The sequence below is a fragment of the Parasteatoda tepidariorum genome, chromosome 7, assembly GCF_043381705.1.
Source record: "Parasteatoda tepidariorum isolate YZ-2023 chromosome 7, CAS_Ptep_4.0, whole genome shotgun sequence".
Classification (NCBI taxonomy): domain Eukaryota; kingdom Metazoa; phylum Arthropoda; class Arachnida; order Araneae; family Theridiidae; genus Parasteatoda; species Parasteatoda tepidariorum.
Genome location: NC_092210.1, coordinates 60,339,601 through 60,364,268, shown reverse-complemented (window position 1 = coordinate 60,364,268; position 24,668 = coordinate 60,339,601). Strand labels below are relative to the sequence as shown.

Below are 24,668 nucleotides of genomic sequence, written 5' to 3'. Positions count from 1 at the left end.
AGATCATAATATATAAGAAAAAATGGTACAAGAGATACTACAGTTCGTTTTAATAGAAAACATAAAAAAAAAACAGAGTTATACTAATATTGTATGCCACAACAAACAAAGGAAGAGCATCATAAATATTAATAAATAATATTTCAGGAATGGCACATTTTACTAATTATTTCAAACATGCCAGCCAATTGACCTTTAGGCAGTGGGCTCTCAAATATTTTTTAACAATGCAATTATTTCACTAATTTAAATAGGAGCTATAATGACATGGTATTGTGAGCAATCTCACTCCTTCTAGTCTTTAACTACAATTGAGGGAGAATTTACTTTATCATTAATATTTATTTTTTACCTTTTTGTTTATCATTTAAATAAATGTTATGGGCATTTTATGAAACTAATTCTTATTTTTGACAACTTTTTATTGACAAAGAATAGGTAACAAAATTTCTTTTCAGCGGTAAAAAGTTATTTGAGAAAAAATAAAGAACAATTTCCATTATTATTATTATAGCTAATTACAAGAGCAATAGATGAGTTCAATATTTTCAGATAAGAAAACTTTTAAATGGGGGAAAACAATTTACTTTAGGATAGAGAGATCAAATTTTGTATTATTAAAAGTGTATAACAATGCACTTTGTACTTAAAAATTCCTGTGAGCAAAATACAAAATTTTTGGCCTTTATTTTAACTCTTGAAAATGAGTAAGCTCTATTAGAAATAGACACTGAAGTCACTAAACTAAAAATAATGTTCTTGTTAATCTCATGATGACGCATTTAGTGCATGTTTTAAGTTGTATACACAATATTAAAATGACTAAGTATTATAAATTCATTGTTTTATACTCATGTAAAATACATAAAGAATTAAGTGAAATATACAATTTAAATGCAAAATACTCTAATGTATTTTAAAAAAGAGAATTCGATTTAATTATAATAATGAACCTTAAATTATATTTTAAATAAATTCTTATAAACTGATTTTAAATTAATAAAAATTTACAGTTTAATAAAAGAAATCATAACCAAGAGTTAGCATAATTAAGATTTCTAAAACACTGTCTATTTGAGTTTTATTAAAATAAAATTCGCATATATTGAGAAAGCTTTGAGATTAGGGTTTGAAATTAAGAAAGTACTCAGTGAATATCACAATTAATGAAATCCATAAAATGACCTCTTTAAATTAATTAGCTTTAATAATCCTAATTAAGAAAATAGACTATTTCTATTACTCTTAATAAAGTGAACATTAGTGAGCAATTTTTCTAACTACAAAAAATATCTTATTTTTAACCTATACTTAAAGAGATAAAAAATTTCAGTAATCATTGTAATCTTAAAAAAAAAAAAAAACAAAAAAAAAAAAGCCAGCAGGCNAAAAAAAAAAAAAAAAAAAAAAAAAAAAAAAAAAAAAAAAAAAAAAAAAAGAGCCAGCAAGAGTAATATATATACATATTAATCTATTTGTTAGGATTAAACACTCTTAGAGAACTGTTTATAGCTTAATTAATTAGTAAATTTGCATACTTTTAAATTGAACATGTAAGTGTTCTGTTCTTCATTATACTTTTTTTTGGTATTGAAATGCAAATAAAATATTTTCAGATTTCACAATTCTAAAACTTTTGTTAATGATCAACATTACGTAAAATATAAGTAGGTAAAATTATAGATGACAAATGGAAATTGAAAATAAGTTTCACTAGCAAAATTTTAGTAAAGTTAATTCCAGGCTGAAGAGAAAATTTCTCCCATATGATAATCTCCACAAAAAATGTTAATCATCATGAAATTAGCAAGAACTTTATATTTACTTTTGATACCACAGTATTTAATTAATCATCAAGCTCTTCAATTTCAGAATAACTAATTTGGAGACAAGATGTTGAAGGTGCAAAATGATAAGATGTCCAATCCCACGGTGCCACAGGTGCAAAAGGAAAGGCAGATGTAATCACAGAGGTGCCATCTTGAGTGTGACCGGGATCAATAACTTCAGCAGAGAGTGTGTAGTCATCAGACGCTGCTCTTCGGTGTCTAGACGGAACTTTTGGCTGCAATGCCTGATTACTCAAATTTTTTATTTTCTTTTCAACAACCTGAATCTCAGCATTAATTTTCAAATTATTTAGAAAGAGAACAGGAGGGCCTCCTCCAAGAATATGTGCCAGAGGAATCCATCTTAGATAACACTGGTGCCAAAATTTTAAAGATTTTATATAAGGATCTATCTTTAAAAGATTTTCTTCATCATCTTCCCAAACTAAAGGCTCAATTTCTAGCTTTTTAACCGTTAAGGGGCGGGACTGAGAATGTCCAGCATCTCTCAGACTACTAAATGATTTTGGCCGCTCTGTTTTATGCAATGTTTTGGTGGGGGATGCAGCGTACTTGTTTAAGATGTATAAAGGATTTGCAAAAAGTCTCAAATCATTTCTTGAAAACTGCCGTGACCATTTCCAAACACTTTGCAGCTGGAAGCTGTTGCTCTCACTGTGAGAAGATAGTGCTTCAAATCTATTTTTGTGACAATTGAATAAAAATGTATCAAAAACACTGACATGACAGCTGTCCCAAAGAGATGTCAGGTATGTTTCAGAAAACTCAAAAACAGTAGGGCATTGTTCTGTAAGTTGCCAGACACAATCAAGGAACAATAGGAATACAGGAGCCTAAAAAGTAAAAAATAGGAAATAATTAAAGATATAAAATGATATTAAATAATTCAATTAAAAAATGTACTCATTTTCATTGATGTCATAAAATTAACAACAAAAGGAAGCAAGAGTGGGAATTTTGTGGAGTAATAAAGGGAAATAGTATTCTATAAATAAAAAAATAAGAACATGTAAAGAACTACTTCTATTATACTAAGAGCTACACACATGAAGTATTAATAAAACAAAATATAAATTATCACGATAATTTATACACTATAAACAAATAATTTTTCTAAAATAATAATTTAAAAATTTATCAATTTGCACGTTTTTATGTAGGATATTGGAACAAACCATCAATTTTCTTTAACTGTATTTGTTAAAGTAGCAAAGGAATTAAAAAATAAATAAGTAATCATATTGAAAGTTGATTTCAATTTATGAGTTAATAATAGATTATTATTTATAAATTAATAGTAAAAATAATTAATTTGTTGATACCTTAATTTAGATAATAAATTTTTTTTAATAGCATTCAACAAATTAATCCTTGATCAGCCAAAACATTTATATATACATATATTTTAAATAAAGCTTTTTGTAACATGTGATGTTTGGCACAGATTCATATAAAAAGTTATGCAGTGTCAAATCCAGCAAGCATTAAAGCCATCACAGAAGTGAACTGATCCCTTTGGATGAATGTCTAGTCTAACAAAAATGCCAATCTGTTAAATATTTTATCACATAAAAAACTTTAGTGCAGTCCTTACTTGCTGAGCTATTGTAAACAGCTTTATGATTAAATTATTGGCTGCCATGAAGAAAAAATTGGCTTTTAAAAAGCATGAATAATTTGTATTTATTGTAAGGTTTTTTGCCGTATTCAGCACAGTTTCTTTTAAAAAGCATTTAGAGATCAGAAAGGGAATTATGAAATGCCCTGTATTATATTGCTCATACCTCTTCTGATTCAGAGCCACTAATTAAATGATGTCTTTCAGTGAATGCATGACCTAAAGCTACCCATTCTTTTTGAATTAATAGTTCAAAACCAGATCTACTTCGGTATATAGGATCTAACATCAATTGTACCAAGCTGGAAACTATACAATTCAGGTCTCTCCCTTCATGCTCTATAAAATTACAGAGAAAAAAACATTTCATAATTGAAATCTAAAATGAAAATTATATATACTTTAATGATAACAAAATGGATATTAACTGCTGTAAATAATAAAGTTATGATCACACATTGTAATTGGAATGTATAAATCTGGAAATAAAAGATTGTAATTGGTGCATTCTAGCAAAGAGCACTAATATATTGAGTTCATAAAGTTGTAAAAACAATAAGAAGTCTATCTGTATTGTTTAAATAAAGTAAATTTAGAAACTTGTTATTTTCAGTTATATAAGTTTTTAAAAACAAAGAAAAATATATGAGTATATGTATAGGAATTCCAAAAAGTAAGGAAAAGCACACATAATCTAGAAAAATCAGCAGCGTATTAAAAATTCGAAAAATGCACAGGTTTTATGTCTTCAAAAGATTTATTTAAAGGTTCTAAAATCCTTTTAGGGGTGGGACAAAAAGCAGCTCCAAAATTTTAAATGGAAACCTCTATTTTTGTTGCCAATTTTGATTATTTTGAAAAAAGTATCCCAATTTGAATTACAGATTTTTGTATTTTAGTCCACAGATGGTAATTGGTTAAATAAAACTAAACTAAACTAAACTCAGCGACGCGACAGCCCTAGAGGGCCAAGGCCTACTGTGCCCATCTCAGTTTTCTTGACCTTGGGCTCTGGGGTGCAGAAGCAGATGTTCCGGTCAGGTGGTCAGCCGAACACGGAACCCTCAGTGTTTAGTTCCCAAGCATGCTTGGTACTCATTTATCGACCTACTGAAGGGATGAAAGGCTGAGTTAACCTTGCCCAGCCAGAGGATCGACCAGGGACCTGTGGCACGACAGCGCAAAGCACTACCGCTCAGCCACCGGGTGTCAATTGGTTAAATAGATATAGGGTAAAAAATTGTTTAAATTACAGATATCTAAAAAAATAAATATCAGATGAAAAAAAATAAAAACAGGCGTGTTTAATATTTAGAGAAAAACTTAACCTTCACTCCCTGAAGTTGGGGCATTTGTTTACCAAGGCCCCCACTGCACAGCGGGGTTACGGGTAAGCTCTTCTCCTTGTGATTTTAAACAAGCGTCCCATGAGAGTTGAATAATAGAGGATTTTGCTATGTATATGCATATACATGGAGCGTTATTTTAATCAATCCAAAAGGGAGATGTGTAAAAATGCTTTAACATTATAAAATGCTAAATAGAAAATACTTGTAGAAACATACCAGAGAATATCACAGTAGTATTTTTTAATATACTTGTACATGCCTGTAGAGCAGTTTTTAAACAAAATGAAATATGATGAAGCCATTTAGTAGACTCCAACTTGCTAAAATAATTAGAATCAGTTTCCCAAAATTCTTGAGGTGATGCTGAAAAAATAAGTAAATATTTATTTTAAGTCAATACTCATGATCAAATATAAAAAATAAATGAAATTTTTTTAAGAGAAAACTAATTCTATTATTAATAAACTCAAAATGAATTTTAAAAAATTCGGTAAATTTTGGTACTTTTACTTCTTTTTTTCCCCCCTGTATTTTCAGACATTATTTAGCTTACATTATACATTATTTAGCTTTTTTTTTACTGAAAATAAACATTTATAACATTTATGATCATTTAAAACTTTAACTATAATTGACCTTTAAGATTTTTCTACTTCCTGTTTTTTAATGTCATTCTTTTTGTTAACTTGTTTATTTTTTTTCCATTTTAATGTTTAATACAACTTTAAATTCCAATTTAAAAGAATAGGTGAAATTCATTTGCAAGATCTTTCATCAGCAAGTATTTATTGCAGCAAGATTCTTTTGCAAATTTTTTCTTAATTTGATTGATCTAATTAAAGTATTTCTTTCTTTTATAAATGCAACTATTGATTGTTGAAAAAACTTAACTTAGGCAAATTCATCGTAAAATTTTCGTTAATTTTTCTTAAAATAATTTTTGTCATAAAAAGTAAAAATAATAAATTTATAAAAATTAAAAAATTTCTTGATTTAAGAAATTTAAAAATGAAGAAACTTACTAGGCATACATAACTCTTTTAATTTCAAAAAGCTATTTTGCACATCCTTGTAGCTAGGACCAGATTCTTCCAAGTTAAAAATGCGAACAGGGACTTGTCGGGGACTTGCTCTGCTAATAGCATCAACCATTCTGAAAAAGAAAAACAGAGTTAAGTTCGACAAAAGAGAAGGTTTTTACTCAAAAAAAAAACTGATTTTTCAATGATCAGTGCACAAAATAAAAAAAGGTGCACTCTGAATAACTGTCGATTTAATAATCAGATCTTCACATTCCAGGACTCAAACTTAATGGCTCAAGGGGGTGACCTCAATTAATTGCAACGTTATTTTAAATAACAAAATCATACACAAAAATGCACTTTCCCAGAATAAACATACAGTGGAGCATCGTTTATACGACGCCGAAGGGACCACCGAAAAACGTCGTATAAACGATAACGTCGTATAATCGATTTTTACTTCTAAAACTGAAACTAACTCTGTTTTCAGTTAATTTTAATGTTTAACGTGTTGATTTACATAAATTTCTAAATTAGACAAAGCAAAACAAACAAATAACCAAAGGAGAAAAATTGCAGTGAGCCATTTGAATGTATGTTACCTTCAATTATATTTTCTTGCTATTATTCTCTACAATGCTTTGAATAGCGAATTGAAGTTACTGCTTTCTATGATGCAATTTTAAATTTCTAATCACGGCCAAATCTAATGGCTGAAGCGCACTTGTGCAATTTGCAGGAAAAAAGAGAGCTTTTACATTTTCCAAAATAATTAGTATCGATGGATGCGCTGGACATTGGTCGATGAATAGCAAAATGTTTCATTTTTTCCTCTTCATAACATTGTCTAGTTTTTTCAGTCATCTAGTAAAAATTACGGTCGTCATCCAAGCATTCTTGTAGACACCCTTTTCTGTATCATTCATGTTGGCAAATTCCGCCCTTTTTTAAAATACACAAGAAAAAATAAAAAATTAAATAAAGAACAAAATCTAAAAATCGACGTATAACCGATTCTGTGCGTCGTATAAACGATATATTTTTACATTAAAATGAATGGGAATGATTTGGGACCACACTAAAACGTCGTATAAATGTAAACGTCGCATAAGTGATCGTCGCATAAACGATGCTCCACTGTACTTTTTTTATTGATAGATTCGGATTTCTGCCCCACAGTATAGGGGGCAGCCGCAATCTGGGAAATACGGTCCCATTAGTTAAGTCAGGAGAGGTTTGTTAAGAGGTAATGTTAAGTTTAATTTTTGAGCATTCACCATATCTCGAAAATTCTTGAAGCAAATTGAAAAAAATTTGCACACAATTATGAAATTCGTTTATCCAAAAATAATTCCATGCAAAGTATAACTTAGTATACATCTATTATTTTATCTAAACATCTATAATAGGAAAAAGTATACATCTATAATAGGAAAAAATCTGAATTGTAAGGCATATAGTTTTATAACTTACAATTCAGATTTTTAAATTATAATTTTAAATGGTTGCAAAATAGTATATATGAGGGAAAATGGGTCAAAAAGTTTCTAAGAAATCATATTTTGAAAAAGTTTTTTTTTTAAAAATTCATTTCTCAGTAACTATTTGATGGATTTTACTAGTTCAACACACAGTTCAAAAATTTGCTACAGCAAAACCTTTGTTACATGGAAGATAGATATTCTTACTGTTATTTCAGTAAATGTTCAAAATTTTTTTAGTTGATGCGATAAGTTCAGAAGTATATAGTCGTGTTTAAAACATAAATAATATATATTAGACATTTTTTAAAATCGTTAATTTTTATTGCTGGGATAAATAATGCTAGTGGTCTCAGAAACAGGCACAAATGAGAATGGATTGGGTGCACAGAATTTTTGACTTTCCTTCATAACAACCACTTCATTATATGGAGAATATTTTATATGTTCTTTAACATTTCAATAAAAAATTTCAAGAGAAATTTACTTCAGGGAGATTCTATTGTATTTAGTATAAATACTTTTAAATTTCTGTTTTTTAATTTAAATTTACGATGAATAATATAAAATCATTCTCTTATTGATTTAACTTTTTTTATGAAAATAATAAAAATAAATACCATCTTAGCATATTCAATTTTTTTTAAAAAAGGTAGTAACTTTTGTTTTTATTATAATTATAAGAAACAAAATTAACCAGTGGGCAATTGAAGAAATATTTGTTGATTGAAGATTCTGATGATGCATTTCATTATTCCATTACAAAGTGAGACAGGCAAGCAATTATATATTAAACATCCTAAACTGCTTTTATAGAGAAATCAAATATGATAAAGAATGAAAAACTTTTAATTGAACAATTTGCTTTGCCCACTTTTCAGTCAGAAACTTTCATACTCACAAAAATAAAATAAAAAGATTTTATCTGTTTAAAAAAAAAGACATTTTAAAGTACATCAAAGTAAATATAATAACCATAAATTAGGCTACAAACAAAAATAAATTTTTTAAACTTACACATCTTTTTGTCGACTATCTGTTATACTAGGATCTAAAGCTGCCATTCGTACAATAGATGCACCTGATGATAAGCCCCAACTCCATGTCTAAAAGTAAATGCAAAAAGATTTTAGGAAATAAAAACACGAAACAGTTTTAATTATCAAAAAATAACAAATAAATAATAATGTTAAATAGATAACTCAATTTAGACATTTTTAGAGTTGAGCATGATATTCTAAAGATAAAAAAAATACAATTATCTATTAAACTCCAAAGTTCAAGCAAAAAACTTCAAAATGAAGTTAGTAAAATACTGCAAAATACATAAAAGTATGCAACTTGTAAAGATATTGTAAACTTTATGTTAATTTCAAGTGAGATAGATATTGGAAGCAGGATCCATTTGTAAGGTATTGTTAAAAAATTTAGACGAAAATTCTGACACTAAAACTAAAAGATTGACTTCCATTATGAGCATATTTTCTTTAAGTTTAGGCAGTTGTATAACAGCTTTAATGAAAAAGTAGAAACTTGAAAATATAATTTTTCTAGACTTTTGTGGATAATTTTGTTTGCAATTACACTATACTTAAAGAAAAATACTTAAACATACTCAATTGGAATAGTTTTAGAAAGGTTATTAGATATGATACAAAAATATAATTAAAAGAGAATTAAGAACTCTTGGAACAATATGATTCATGTGATTATTGACGCAATTTGTTGAAGAAGTTGGTCTGGATGATTTTTTAATTTTTTTTTATCTTCTCTCAATGTTATCTATTAAATTTTATTGATTTTAATTATAATTTAAAAATTTATGATTTATAACTAAATGCAAAAAAAATTACATTATAACTTATTTTTAAAACTAAAATTGTTCATTACTTAATGCCAAAAGTCTTTATAGCCCTGAACAAGAAAATTTTTTTACTAATTCTAAAATTTTTCCTTCTTAATTTTACTACACACTTTAGATAGATCAGATTTGGTTTTCAAAACAAATTATCATCTTAATGTTTTAAGACATTAAGAAAAAAAAATTTCATTGATGACAAGAAAAATAAATTAAAGTGCCACAGAACAAGCTGTGAAAGATGTGATAGGTAACATAAAAATGTCTTATACTACAAAGAAGCATTTACAATGAAATTATGTGTGGTCGTAGTGATGACTTATGCAACTGTAAATTGCTGAGATTCTAAAAACTGTCAGAGTTCAGAATAAACTTTCTTGTTTCAAGCATGAGTATCCACACTGTATACTACGTACAAAATTTCAAAAGTCATATACAAAATGACAAAATTAAATACTGACATACTTACAGGAACTCTGTGACCATTAAAATGAGGAGCTGTTTTGTTAAGATTCATGTCTAATAAGATGGAAGGAACCACAAATGATTCTGGAAGACTAAAATTAAAAAAAAAAAAAAAAAAAATAGATATTTAATAATCAATTAATTTAATACAGAAAAATTATGATCAATTATTCTCTTACAATTATTATTTTATCAAATTCATCAATTTTTTTTTGATCAATTATTATCTACAAAAAAACAAGCACCTTTTAAGTCTTCAGAAAAAAAAAATCGTAATTAAGTTATGTATACTAATACATTAACATTAAGAAAACGCAAAATAATTTTAATAGATTTTACATGATCATAATAAAATAACTAGTTTCTGACAAACAACTCTTTCTTGATTATATTAGCCACCTTAAAAACAATTTATACACAATTTTAAATATAATATATTGAGTGTTTCATTCTATCTTCCAAATTAATAATCACTTTATTTAATTATGTGAAAAAAATTTAATTCCAAATTAAAATTAATTTAATTATTAGTTAAAAGTGTTATTGAGTGTATTTTCTTGATTTAAATAAAAGTTATTTATAAAAGCATATTCACAAAACATTAACAAGATCAATATTATTGATTATAAAGAATTCTAAATATATGTAGAGAATTAAACAAATTAAGACAACTTTAATAAATTCATATTACAAATGTAAATTAGAGAATGGCCCTAAATTTTTTAAAAAAATTTGTTACTTGGTTCAGAATTTCTTTAAAGAAATAATTACATTTTTTTCAATAATTTTGAAATGTAAATACAATGAGTATTAAAGATAAACATTTTTTTCAGAAGTAAATTATTATATGATCCCTACACTAATAATGAAACAAAGTCACAAACTTGACTATCTCAACAAATTGGAGATAATTGAAATTTTTATTTTAGTTGCTTTTAAATAAAATCATTAAGAGAGCAATTGAAATTTTTTTGCAAAGACAAAGCTGAATAGCATAAGATTTCTTGTTGCATTCAAAATATTAAATGTGCGTCACTTCACACTCTTTTAAAATCTTGCCTCCACATATTCAGTTTTTTCATAAAACAAATTAAGGGCACTGAAAATTTCAAAAGTAATAATACAATAAAGTAAAACAAAAGTAATACAGTGCAATAAAAGTTTTAAAAAATTATGCAATTAGTAGATTGGAAAAATCTTAAGTTTAAAACTCTCTTTTAATCCTTATTTTCAATTAGTAATTAAATGAATAAAAGGGAGATGGAAATTTTGAAATGATGAACTTTGTGATTCTTGACTGCTCCAGGGAAGCTCTGAATTCGATTTCTACAACGTTAGCCAGTGTCGACAAAAATGCATTACAAATGGGTTTAATAAAGCATGCTTCTCTGTATCCAACGTGAATTGGCCCTTAAAATTGCGTGGCTGAAGATTTTGTATAGGAAAAATCCAGTAGATTTTACGAAATAATATAAATTATATGATAAATCTTGCATAATGTACTAAATATTTTACACATAGAGAATTTTAGGGATTTTTATAGTCATTAAAAGAGGGTTCTCAATAAAAATAAACAGAATATTTTAGAACAAAAAAGTTTCAGACTGATTTCTACAAATGAGGTTCGCTTCATTATTATGTATTATCATAAAATTTATTATGCACTTCATTATATTACTATTTACTTCATTATGTATTATCATGAAATTTATATTATTTATATATTCAAGCAAGGAAGCAACAATAATCTGTACAAAATATTATTTCAATAGGTTTTTTAGGAAATTTCCTCAATTTTAGGAAATTTTCTAAAATGTAAAAAAACCAGGAGAATTTTAAATAACCCAATAGACCAGGAGAAACTGGCAAAATCCAGTAGTCTACTGGAAAATCCAGTATAGTTGGCAGCTATGTCTCCAGAAGTCGATTATGTGCATATTGACTATAACACACACCATTACTTTTCTATTACTTCAGTATCTGATTTAATGCCTGCTTCTGATGATAGTCACGAAAACAATGAAGATGAGTAATATTGAAATTATTAAATATAATATTGAAGAATTTACCCACAATCGATCAAGAATTATAAAGCATCAAAATTCTGAAACAATATTTATTTGCTAATACCAAACAGCCAATATCAACAATATTTATTTGCTTTTATAAACAAAACAGCAAATTTGCAAACATTAGTAAGCATTGTTTAGGATATTGCTGAAATAATAACTAAAAACGAAAAACAAGCAAATATTACAAGTTTTTTTTTACTGGTTCAATGTATTGCTATATGTAAATTTTAAAAAAAAAAAAACTTTTATTTTTTTTACCCGTAATTTACGTTTCCCTCGCTTTGTGCGTATTTTAACGCCAGTCCAGAAGAAAACATGAAATCGGGGTTCCACTGTAAATATATATAATCTTTAGAGCATTAATTATACTGCTTGACAGTCAATGACTTTATTTATAAGCTTAAAATATTGAATTCAAGCTTGGGGTTAGTTGCGCTAACTGCTACTTAGGCATTGACAATACTTGATAAACAACAGGAAATCACCACTGCTTGGATAAAAAACTATTGATGAATCTAAATACCAAATTTGGTACTAATATGGTTGAAATATCCTCTTTAATGATAATATAATAACATGTAGCATAGTGAGTAAGCTAATAAGACAGGTAAGTAATTTTGGGGAATACAATCTTCTACAATGTTTTTCAAATTTGGAATATTATCTGGAGTTTAATTATTACAACAATCAAATTGGATTTAAACTTTTTTTTTTAAAATTCTTAATTTGCGATTGCTTAAATTTATGAGGATGATATTTATCCCTGGTGGTAAACAAGAAAATTAAAAGCGTTTCTATCTAATTACGTTCGATTAAACTTTTATTCTGTTTTCAACCCTTATAACTTCTATTAACTCTTCAGATTTGGATCTTTCCAAGTTCACCGACTTTTAGAAAAACACTGAATACAATTTCAAAGAATTTCTATAGCTTTAAAATGCTATTACACACTGAAACAAGCCTGAACTATTTCAAAAATCTAAATTAATTTTCAATTAAATTTCTGAAATTAATTTGATAAGCTAGAAGAAAACTGAAGTAAGATGGGAAATATTTTACCTTTCACATAACAAGAATTTTTCATTTGCTAAGGTGACTCTCCAACCAGGACAATTACATCTTTCAAGTTCTGATTCCCAATCACACACTCGTGTAAAAAGTAATGAATGGCTATCTATTTCATCAGATACTAAAATAAACAAATGAATAAATACAGTTTTATTAAAAACTAAAAAAAATACTTCATTAAAATGGATATTTCTGAAAGGAAATAGCAAAAAATAAAATAAAATTATATGCATTTAATATCTACTTATAGGTAAGACCTTTTGTTCTTACCTATTAAAGAAAAATCCAAAGTGAAATCTAATAATTCATATTTTCATCATTAGATTTTTAATTATTATAAAAAAGAATAAAAAACATTTGATATATAGCAGAATAAAGACAAAAAGAAAAAAACAAAGAAAATTATGAAAATCAATAAGTTATATTTACTGTAATTACTGCATACAGAGCTCATTCTAGGCAGAAAAAAAGGCAGGGTGCAAAAGTTTAAAAAAAAGGGTATTATTATTCTAAAAAGGCAATAATTTCCTTCTATGGGCTTTACACGTTCTATTAAAAAACATTGTCAATTTTTTTTTTTTAACTTTACTAAAAGTAGCAAAGCAATCATATTAATTACTAATTTTTATTAATAAATTAACATATATATATCGAGTTTATGAGCTAATTAGCTTAGTTATTTATTTAAAATGCATGCATATATTAATAAAATAATAAATGTATGTTATTAAGTGTCTGTAGTTATGATTTAATAATAAAAATGATTAATAATAATTAATAATAATTATGATTTAATGATAGTGAAGTAACTGCAAACTTTCAAAGACAAGTGCAACAGGGGGTGCAATGGCTATTTTTCCTTTCTCATATAAATCAATGTATTGAGAGCAATGACAAACTAAATAAAAAGAGTTGAGAATAACAAAAGTTTAAGGAATCCATTGTAGAGTTTGGGAAAAAAACAAAGAAGGGTTGAGGAAAGAAAGGGCAAAAAGTGTATGGAGTCTATTACATCAGGGCACTAATTTACTTCAGGGGCAACAGGGTGGATTCTTTTGACAAAAAAGGCAGCAGGGTGCTGCGCCCTGTTTACCCTGCCTAAAATGTGCTGCATATAAGTTGCAAGTATATAGAACTCATAAAATAAGTTAAAAAATATAGACAAAACATGCAAAATAATGAAGTTAAATGAAAAGAGAAACATTCATAATTTTTGATAAAAATTTCCCCCCCTTCATTCTTACCTTTAGAACTATCTTTGTAATCAAACGCGAATAGCAGATTTATTCTGGGAGGAAATGCATGGTGTAGAATTGTACTTATCACCTAGAGGTAATAATAAGATAAAATAAATGAATAAAAAAATTCTGTGTTGTTGATTAAATCTTACTGTAAAGTGCAAAAAAATAAAAATGAAATAAGTTTCATATTTATTGTACAATAAGATAGAATGTTTGTAATAATGCAGGCAAAGAATGTAAAGAATATGTATCGACTCAAGCTTTTTTTAGAGAATCATTCACAAGTATATCCAAAAAAGCAGCAAAAAAAAAAAAAAAAAAAAAAAAAAAAAAAANTGGTAAAATGAAAAAAAAAAAAAAAAAAAAAAAAAAAAATTGGAATTAATTTGGAAATTCTACAAATAATGTGCAATAGACAAATATTTTTGTAGAAACACTATAAAAATTGCCAAAAAAAAAAAAAAAAAAAAAAAAAAAAAAAAAAAAAAAAAAAAAAAAAATTGTAGACATTTTTCATGTACAGTTTAAGAGTACATACAATGCAGGGTTCGTTGATTTAAATCAGCTTGATTTAAATCACGATTTAAATCTTGATTTAAATCAAGTGATTTTTTTAAAAAAATCATTGATTTAAATCAACTGATTTTTTGAAACATATATATATTGATTTTAAAAGTTAAAAAACAGTGTTTTAAATTATTGATTCTCTTATTATTTTCTTTTCTTAGTCTTAAATTTTTTTTTAAATAGCTGCATTAATTAATTTTAGTTAATGAAATTACTTTCTTTCTTGGGTGTGTGTTAAATTCCAACACACTTAAAATTACATTTTTAAAAATCTTTTTATTCTTGAGATTGAAAGTACAGATTAAAGTAAACATTTAATGCTGTCTTAATATAGACTTGCAAAGCTGTAGAAAGTAAATATTAAACATGAATTTTTTAAAAAAAAAATTCAAATAATGTTAATTAAAATTCTACCTTTTCATTGAAAAAGCATGGAATTAAAATCTACATTATATTTTATTGGTGGAAAATGTATATTTCGAAAGCTTGCGGTTATGTTAAAAAGCAATTACCCTAATATACCAAAAAGAGAAGAAAAAAAAAGGCTGATGAATTCAGATATTTTTTTTCCTGTTATAGTGTTATTCTTCCCTTTCGAATTCTTTCAAAGTCTATTTGAAGCAGTAGGGTTATTAACTGGTATTTTTTTTTTCTTCACATTTACAGTATCTTTGACATTATCAGATTTTCTATAAAGAAATTTTGTGAGAAAAACAATTTCCAATGAGTACACAGATTTGTTTTAAATATTTTTTTAGCTTATCTATTTTGATGTAGGATTAAAAATGAATATTTTAAAATAAAAATATTGATTAAATATTTATTTATTTTTTGATGAATGACTACATTTATAAACACAATCTGTTACATTTATTTTGTCATTTTAAAAATCAAGAGGAAAAAAAATCATAATTTTAAATTAAAATTATGGTTTGCTAATTGAAACTTTGTTTTAATAGTTAAAATACAGGGATCTGTCCAAGCCCAATTTACTACCGTTTAGCGGTACCTTCACAAATTCAACTCTAGGAAAAACAGTAGAATAATTTAATAAAATACTTTTTCTACAAATTTCATTTTTGTGTCTCATAAGAAACTATAAATCCATATTTATGTGTTGATTTTTTAATATAATTCTTAATTTTCACAAAATAGGTACCTCTCAGAAAAACCTAGACAGAAAGTTTGAAGTATCCTTTAAATTCTCTATTTCATCTAGTCTTTAAATTTCCCTTTTGCATTTGTTTCAAAATGGTTGCTATGCATTCAAAGCTATGTATTATAATGAAAATTATTTTAGTAAGTTAGAGCTTCTAAAATATTGTTATAATATAGTTTTAATATTTATTTAATTTGATTAAACAGTTAAAGTTTTTTTTTATTTAAATTAAAGTTTTTACAGTGTTTTTGAATAAAAATCAAAAAAATCTGATTTAAATCAAAAAAATCCGATTTAAATCAAAAAAATCTGATTCTTTTGATTTTTTTTAAAAAAATCAAAAAAATCACGAACCCTGATACAATGTAAAGAATATTTAATATTTTCCAAAATTTTGCAAGGGGAATTTTTTAAAGGAAATCCAAAATGCAAAAGTAATGTTTAGAGACCAGCATAAATTTATTCTGCAAATTTTAAATATATTTGACAGCACTTTTACGTAAAATTCATAAAAATAATTGACTAAGTAATTATGAAAATAACGCTTTTATGTCATTTATGCACAAATACAAGTCTTTTTTTTTCTTCAAATAATTAGAATTTGAAATGATTTTAATCAATTAATATGAACTGTTCATAATTTTATCATACACTAGAATTTGTAACAAATATGTGGAGGAAATTCGCTAATTAAACCGAAGTCGGACAAAATTATCAATAATTTATTTATCAATAATATTATTTCAAGCTATAATGCATAAAAATTAATCAAAAATTGATAACTCTGTAGTATTTTACAGTTGCATTTTGAATTACTTTTGAGTCTTTCTGTGATTGAACTTTGGCAAATGTCTGAATGTACAACATGTTTGATGTACACAGGTAGCATGAAATAGTGTCATTTATTGATTCCAGATAAGACATAGGATGTGGATGGCAATAAATTATTTTTTCACAGTCAAATTCTGCATATTTTAAACATTTAGTTATTAATGGAAAGATACATAATCAATAGTAGGTTGTGGCGTAACTACCACTACAAATATTAAATACCAAATCACTAATATATAAGACATGTTAACTTGATTCTATCAAGTGTTACCTTTTGATAGATGAAGGTTGACATAGTCGAAAGATTAAAATCCCCTCAAGGTATAGAATAATTCATTAAGAATAATTTAAAATTCTTTTCATTTTTTAATTGCAGAGGAAAAAATATTTTAAAATTATTTTAAATATTTTTTTATTAAATAAATAAATCTTGAATTTTTAAAAATATACTGCTAATTATTGCTTTTAAATTAAAATTTTTTTTCAAGATTTAGCAGCTTCATAATAATTTTATTTATTAAAATATTTCAAATACTTTCAAAACATATTTTAAAATGCTCCTCTGCATGTATTTTGCCCAGTTTATAAATAGGAAAGTAAATTTAAAACCATGACAATTACATATTCTTAAAATTTTTCACGCAGAATCAAAAGTTGCATGCTAATTGTAATTTTCAGGGGTGATTGTGAGCCCAAGTCAAAATTCCGGAAAATTCATTGAGTTAAAAAGTTAAAAAAGAAAAAAAAGAACTGTTTAATTGAAAAATTAGAAAAAAATTTAAACAAGGTTTTTTTTCCTTTTTCTCAATATTTCTTAGTTCACTTAAAAATATTTAAAATTTTACACATACCTATACCATTTACACATACCTGGAGAAGTAATTAAAATTTACAAATATGTCTTTCTTTCTTGAGTTTATGATTATAACAACTATTTACTGATAAAAAATTAAAATTAATCATGAATATGAGCTTATAAAGTATCGCTCTGGCTGTCCCTTACAAACAAACAAAATAAACTGTGTTTTTAAGTTCCACCTTTGAAAATTTGATTTCCGGAAACTTCTGTGATAATGATTTTTTGAAACGTCTGGACCTTCGATCTCTGGAAACTTCCGGATCACTGTTAGCGTAAATTCAGGAAATCCGGATTTTTTCCGGAGCACAATCAGCCCTGAATTTTGTATGAAATAACTTAATATTTTTCAACATACTTTCTTTTCGTTGATTATTCAATTATCATTAAGAATTTAGAGCAGAAAAAAAAGTCACATGCAGATATTTTTGAATAAAAAACTAATTTTACACATTGTACAAACATTAATACTGAAATTAAAAATACTTATTATATAAATATGAAATTCAATATTACTTTAGTTATTGGAACTTATTATTTAGAAAATCTTGAATGAAAGCTCATATTTTTCAAACTACTTTAAAATAGAGGAGCATATCACTAACAGAAATTATAGAATAGTAGCAGCAATTCTTATTTTTTTTATAAAAAATAATAAATAAAATTACAGTTTTATATTGGTAAGCAAATAAATAATTGAATCATTAAAATGAAGTGCCTTAATGAAATTTCAGAAATTAAAGCTTCCTCATTAAAACAACTTATCATTCAAATAAACATGATTATACTAGGGTATACATTATTGAAATAAAACATTTTAAACAAATTCTACATAAATCAAAATATTAATTTAAAACACCATCAATAGCAACAAATCAAAAACAAATTTAATCAACAATTAAAGAAATATAACTCACTGATCTTTGGCTTAAAGGAGAAAACTTAAAGCTAAATGTGTAGATTCGAAGATCCTAGCGAAAAAATTATTTAAGCATGAATATATATTACAAAAAGTTTAATGTAGCTGATAATAACGTAATAACTAAAGATAAATATTAAATAAATACAAGCTTATTTGATGCTTTAGATAAACATTTAGAAATGTCTAGTTCAATTTTATGTGCTAAAAACAAAAAATGCAAATACAAACAACTTTAAATAATTCATGTATTACAAATAATCAATTTAACAAATATATTATGCCATGCAATTTTTTTAAAAAAAAACTGCAGTTTTAAAACAGTTGAACTTAATTAATTAGAATTCAAAGAGGTCCAGAAAATTTGTTCACATTAAAAGCACTTCATGCTATCAGTTCAGAAATTTATTTTTTATAAATAATAAAATTAGTGGTTTATAAAATCAGCAACTTTTTAAAATCAAATCAGCAAGAACAGAATCATTACAAAATCAAAACATGTAAAGGCCATCCTTCAATAAAATAATAATGGAAAACTATGTTTCTTTTCTTGTCGGATTATTAAGAAATTTTTTTTTCTAAGTGCCAACCCGCCTGTGTAGGGGGCAGGGAACTGTCCTTGCATCAGAAAGGTTCTGGGTTCGAATCCGGGAAAGGCATGGATGTTCTTTCCCTCTCTGTACTATCTGTCCTCAATGAGGGAGCGACGTTGGCCCAACTAATATGGTGCCCCTGAAAGAGAGGCCAATAAAATCGCCCTGTATATGTATTCTGTATATGTCTGAATTGACGGATGTTAACACAGGTGGGCATTAGAAAAAAAAGATTTTTTTCTTTCTAAGTATTGAAAGACGCACAGTATATAGTTTGTAACCCAGAAACAAAAAGAACAACATTCCAGGTTTGGATTGTCTTGGTGAAATTGAAGTGTAAGAAAGTAAAAAACAAAATAATTCAAATGAAAACTAGTTATGGATTAAGGAAAGGTATTGAATGGCCATCATCATTCAATGATAATCAGCTGCTCCTCCCATTAAGAAAGAATAAAAGGTATTGAATTGTAATCCATCTGCACCCATTTTTCGTAATTTTTTTCTCGACAACATCAGCGATAATAATCAGACTTGTGCTTGCAGATAACTGTGATATAATGAACGGGGAAAGGAGCAAAGGTTTTGACTTACAAATACCTTCAATGTTTTTTTTCTTCGCTTAATTTAAAGTTATAGTCCGGTTACTGGGCATAAATTTTTCTTGGAATCTACTACAGTATTTTTTTTAAGTCAACAAAATACTCGGTAGTTTTGATTAATGGATTTTAGGTTAACTCAAATTTAATTAGTCTTCAAAAAATTTCGCTTTTAAGGTTAAGTAAAATTCAATTTGGCCCGAAAAAATTTCACTTTCAGTGTAAACAGAAATTTTTGTTTCACTCTTATCAATAAAGAAACACACAAAATTTCTTATCTTCTGTCATTTAGTGCTTACCACTCATTAAAATCCAATTCATATCAAATATTGATCTGATATGAGTTTATAAACCAGTATATCTACACTTAAGAAGAAATTTGAAAACATCAATGAAGATTTTGCACATGTGCATCACTTCACGCTAATATGAGGGAAATTTTTGTCACGGCTAATAGAATTTAACTTCACTTAAAGAAGATATATTTTATGAAAAGCATTTTTATGATATAATTACTTAAATGACATGATTATATCTGTATAAAATATGACAAGAAATCAAAAACTAATTTATGTTTAAAGAAATTCACATAAAGCATCTTCAAGTTGATAAGCTGTGACTATGTACCTTTAAAAGTGGATATAAATTTGAAAATAAGTTTACATAACTTCCACCCAAACAAAACTATCTTATAATAAATATATTAGACTATTATACAATATTCTGTAATTATAAAATCTACAAATGTAGAATGAAAAAAAAAAAAAAAAACAGAAACAAATATAATATGACAAAAAGGTCAATGCTTTCCATTATAAGATATAAATAAATTAATAAAAAGATTAAACTAAATAGATTAAGTAAATGATTCAACTAACTAATAGGTCAATAAAAATACATTTTATACTTTCCGAATGGTAACACACGTATTATCCATAGCATGAGATTCAAGCTGGTAATTAAAATCCCAATATCGAAAAGCATATAATTTCAATAATAAGCTAAAAAGGAACTTACTTTGCAATGAATTTCTAAAATTTCAATGTTTGAAACTGCATTGGATATAGAAAGCTTTTTTCGTTTTCCATTATTGACTAAAAAAAGAAAAATAGCAAATTGTAAATCTTGAGGACTGGTTAACAACATAAATGGAGGGCGGAACATGCTTAGACTAAAAATGACATAACTTACCATGATATACTGCATCAATATTGATAAGGCACAAGTCGAACTCTCCTAACAAAGCATTTTTTTGATGCTAAAATGTGGAAAGTATATTATTTTAATTTTAGGGACAATATAATCAATAATATATAAATAAAAAATATATATCATACAAACCAAATTAGAAGGATAGTTCTCAGCAGTTAGAAAGCTCACTTTGAAATTCGTGCATAGAAGAAGACCTGAAAGTCCTTTATTCAATTCACTGAGAGTATTAAATTTCAATACATTTTCTGCTTGAGCAATGACTATTTCTCCATTCAAGAGCACAGGAGTTGGATAAGGGTCGTCATTGCATGCCAGTTGACTTTCCTAAAATCAAATTATCATAGTTCAATATATATATGTATATATTATCAATTTTCAAAAATTTATATAAATAATAACAATTAATGAACATAAATATCTAACATGTTATTAATATATCTCATAATAAAAAATTCTTGAAAAGAATAAATGCAGTTGGGCTTTTTTTACTTAAAAAGAAAAAAGTTAGAGTTGTCAGTAAACCTTGTTAGTTTCTAAAAACTGTAAAATCTAATTTCGTACCATAATAAACATAGGTGACAAAAAGTCGAATGCAAAAAATAACGTTTTTAGACCACAGCAATAAATCTTATTTTAATTAGGAAAGTAATAAAAACCAAAAGAAAATATCCTTATTTAAAAATTATTCACAACTATTGACTCTTTTTCATAATTCCTATTTAGTTTTTCTACGCTTGGGTGTTAGCTTTACTTATGTATGTATTGTATTTCAAATTTTTTGCCTCTTCTCTTTCAACTATTATCTTTAAACTGTTATTAAAAATAGTTGTTACAATTTTTAGAGTTTTGAAAGGCATGAATGTTTTTTTTTTTATTCTCGAGAAATGTTTATTTTTATTGTAAGATAGAAGTTTGATTCTATAAAAATTCAACAAATCTTGTGGAAATTATAAGATTGTTGATGAAGAAGATTAAACCAATTGCCTAATTAATAACTAAATGCAGAGAAACCTCGGTTAAAAGGACACTCTTAGGATCAAAAATTTTTCCATTTACGACAGTTGTCTATTAACGGGAAGGGTATCCTAATAACAAAGTTTAACACCGTAAATTGTTTTTACAATATTTTCAATGATATAGAAATAATTAAATAATCTACAATAACTCTCTACAAGGATATTTATTATAAAATAACTCTATTATTCTACAATAACTATCTACAAGGATATATATTTATTTATATATACAAAAAGAATACAATAAAAAGTTTGATATAAATACATAATGCTAGTTGTAGCTACAGATAAATGAATACGATTTTCCTATTAGTACAGGTATTCAAGTTAGGCATATGATACTGAATCGGAACTTTTAGTCCTCAGTAGGTTTCAGTTATTAGATTTACACCTCCTAACACCTACCAATCACTTGATAAGAAATGTGGTTAATAGCTCCCGCGATTCATCAAAAAAAGAAAGCAATGCTTGCCTGTAAGGTATGAGGACCTATAGAGTTGATATATTCACCATCAATCATCTATCAAGTGTCCGAATAAATGTTTTATTTATATAAACGCCTCAAAAATTAATTATACTTCTGTTCCCTTTCTTTCTTACCTCAGCTATATAAAATACAGTCTTCATATTGAAAAAGAAGAAATAGAAATTTAAATTCCAAATGTAGTATTCTAAGAAAATATTTCCACTTTTACAAACATCATGGGCACATTTTTAATGACACTAAATAATTTTTTTTCGTAAATAAATAATTGATCAATTTATATTTATTCATAAAATTAATAAATAGAACATTATGATAATAAAAATTAATTTCTGGCAATTTTTTAAATAAAATATTATAAATTTAAGAATTGTTTAAATTTACTTAATGCGTAACACATTAAAAGCGATACATAACTAAGTTCTGTTATTTAAAATATGTCAATTGAAATTATTAAAAATTAGAGTGATTTTGTTTCCATTATTCGTCCGAAATAAATATTCTGTGTAGAGCAATATAGGCTAAATACCAAATATATGTATATTGCATCTCTAATTTAGTAGCAACAATTGTTGAGCAGAATCTTGTGTATATTTATAATTCAAAAACTTCTTGTAAAGGGTTTTAGTAATTTTTGCAATAACAGGACTCTATTTGCACAACAGCAGGACCCTGGTAGAAAGAATGTGCCTTAACACTTATTTTATATTCACAATTAATGAGTAGTTTTTTTTATAATTTTACAAAAACAAGACCTTTCACAAAATGCCTGGATAGACCCCAAGCTATTTTGAAATAGAATTTTTTTTTCTTCAAATTCCGACAAAAAATTATTTATTTAATCTACTTTCTTAATTGTAAATTTCACTGCACAAAAAATATTTACTGAAAATTTTTAATCTTTGAAGGGGCTACCCCTCTTCACTGAAAATAGGAAGATTTCCGTATTGTAACCTAAAACAAAATAATGGCAAAGTTTTGGTGACTTCTGAGCAGTTACATGTATGAAACTAATGGATATACCTAATAATAATGAAAGAAGGAGACAAGCTTGAAGGGTATAACTTGCTAACCCCTAAATGTTTTTTTTTCTTTTTTCCAAAAGAAATTTGCAAGTTTAAAACCCATTCCACAGCTCGGTGATTGTAGTTGTTGCAACAGATCACAATACAAAAAATATCCCTCTGATAATATGTGAGAGGACTGTCTTTTACGATAAAACTAATCAGGGGTTTGTCCAGCTCAAATTTACTACCGTTTAGCAGTACCTTCACAAATTCAACTTTAGGAAAAACGGTAGTTTCACAAAATAATTTTTCTAAAAATTTTATTTTTGTATCCCGTAAGAAACGATAAATCATATTTTTTTTACACATTATTGTGTTGATTTTTTTAAATAATTTTAAATTTTCACAAATTTTGTCTAAATTTGTTACCTCACAGAAAAACCTAGACAGACCCCTGCTAATGATAAACACGAGCATTGTAATGGAATTGAACAATAGGAAACAATGTTTATAACTACTTTTTCATTCTTTATCAAGGTTTTTTTACAAGGTTATCTTGCTTTTAACTACGTGCAATTTCTAGAAGACTTTTTAAAGTTACTGCAAGCAGAAATTTTTGAAAAATATAAAGACAATTTTAATTACAACAAGGGTTAATACAATTAGGGTCATTTGAAAAAGATGCTTGAATTTACTTCTCGTTTAAAAACTATACAGAGACTTTACTAAACAAAAACACTTTTTTTCCCGTTAAAACTATTTTTAACAAGATTTATATCGTAAAACTAAATGTTTACAAGTGCTTAAATATATCTTCCAAACCTATTGACTTAATTTACCTCCTCTTTGACTTCCCTCCGTATTGATGAAATAGGAGAATCAATATCATCTGAATTGTTTGAATCTAAATCAACGTACGATTTGAAAGTTTTTACTGAATTCGATCTAGGTTTCCGATTTAAATCTTTTAACCAATTAGTTGTCATGGTTTGAAAAATCAACTAAAGCTTAAGAGGTCACAAATAAATAAAGGAAGCAGAAAGAGTGTAGCCATAGTTTTGAGTAGATAACAATTTGCTTATTGTATTAGCAATTGATGAAATATCCTTTTCATAATTAAATTGAATAGACCATAGGCGTATCTCTCTTAATATCACCTGTAGGAGCAAATTCAATCAAAACTAAGTAAAAGTTAAAGTGTGTAACGCACCTACTGTAAAATTTGAGCTTAGTTTACTCAAATTCTGACCAAATAATTATTAAAATGGTACGCTTTACATAGATTTTGTTTTTCCTTTAATTCAAACATAATTTTTTTTAGAATAGTCCTTTCTCAATAAAATAGTTTGTAAATTTACTTTCACTTCAAAAGCGCTACATGTGGCAATTTTAAGAACTATCAAT

General features: G+C 26.4%; 1 protein-coding gene across 1 annotated transcript; it reads right to left on the bottom strand.

Moving 5' to 3' along the window:
- Window positions 1–1,578: 1,578 nt before the first annotated feature.
- On the bottom strand, window positions 1,579–24,465 carry LOC107445163 (myotubularin-related protein 10-A). The gene is made up of 13 exons (XM_016059506.3): window positions 24,104–24,465; window positions 20,887–21,081; window positions 20,737–20,803; window positions 20,563–20,639; window positions 18,355–18,408; window positions 14,028–14,109; window positions 12,775–12,904; window positions 9,648–9,735; window positions 8,338–8,426; window positions 5,840–5,970; window positions 5,034–5,180; window positions 3,635–3,807; window positions 1,579–2,683 (listed from the first exon to the last, which is right to left on the bottom strand). The coding sequence occupies exons 1-13, from the start codon at window positions 24,248–24,250 to the stop codon at window positions 1,847–1,849; spliced, it is 2,217 nt and encodes a 738-aa protein (XP_015914992.1). The 5' UTR covers window positions 24,251–24,465; the 3' UTR covers window positions 1,579–1,846.
- Window positions 24,466–24,668: the final 203 nt, after the last annotated feature.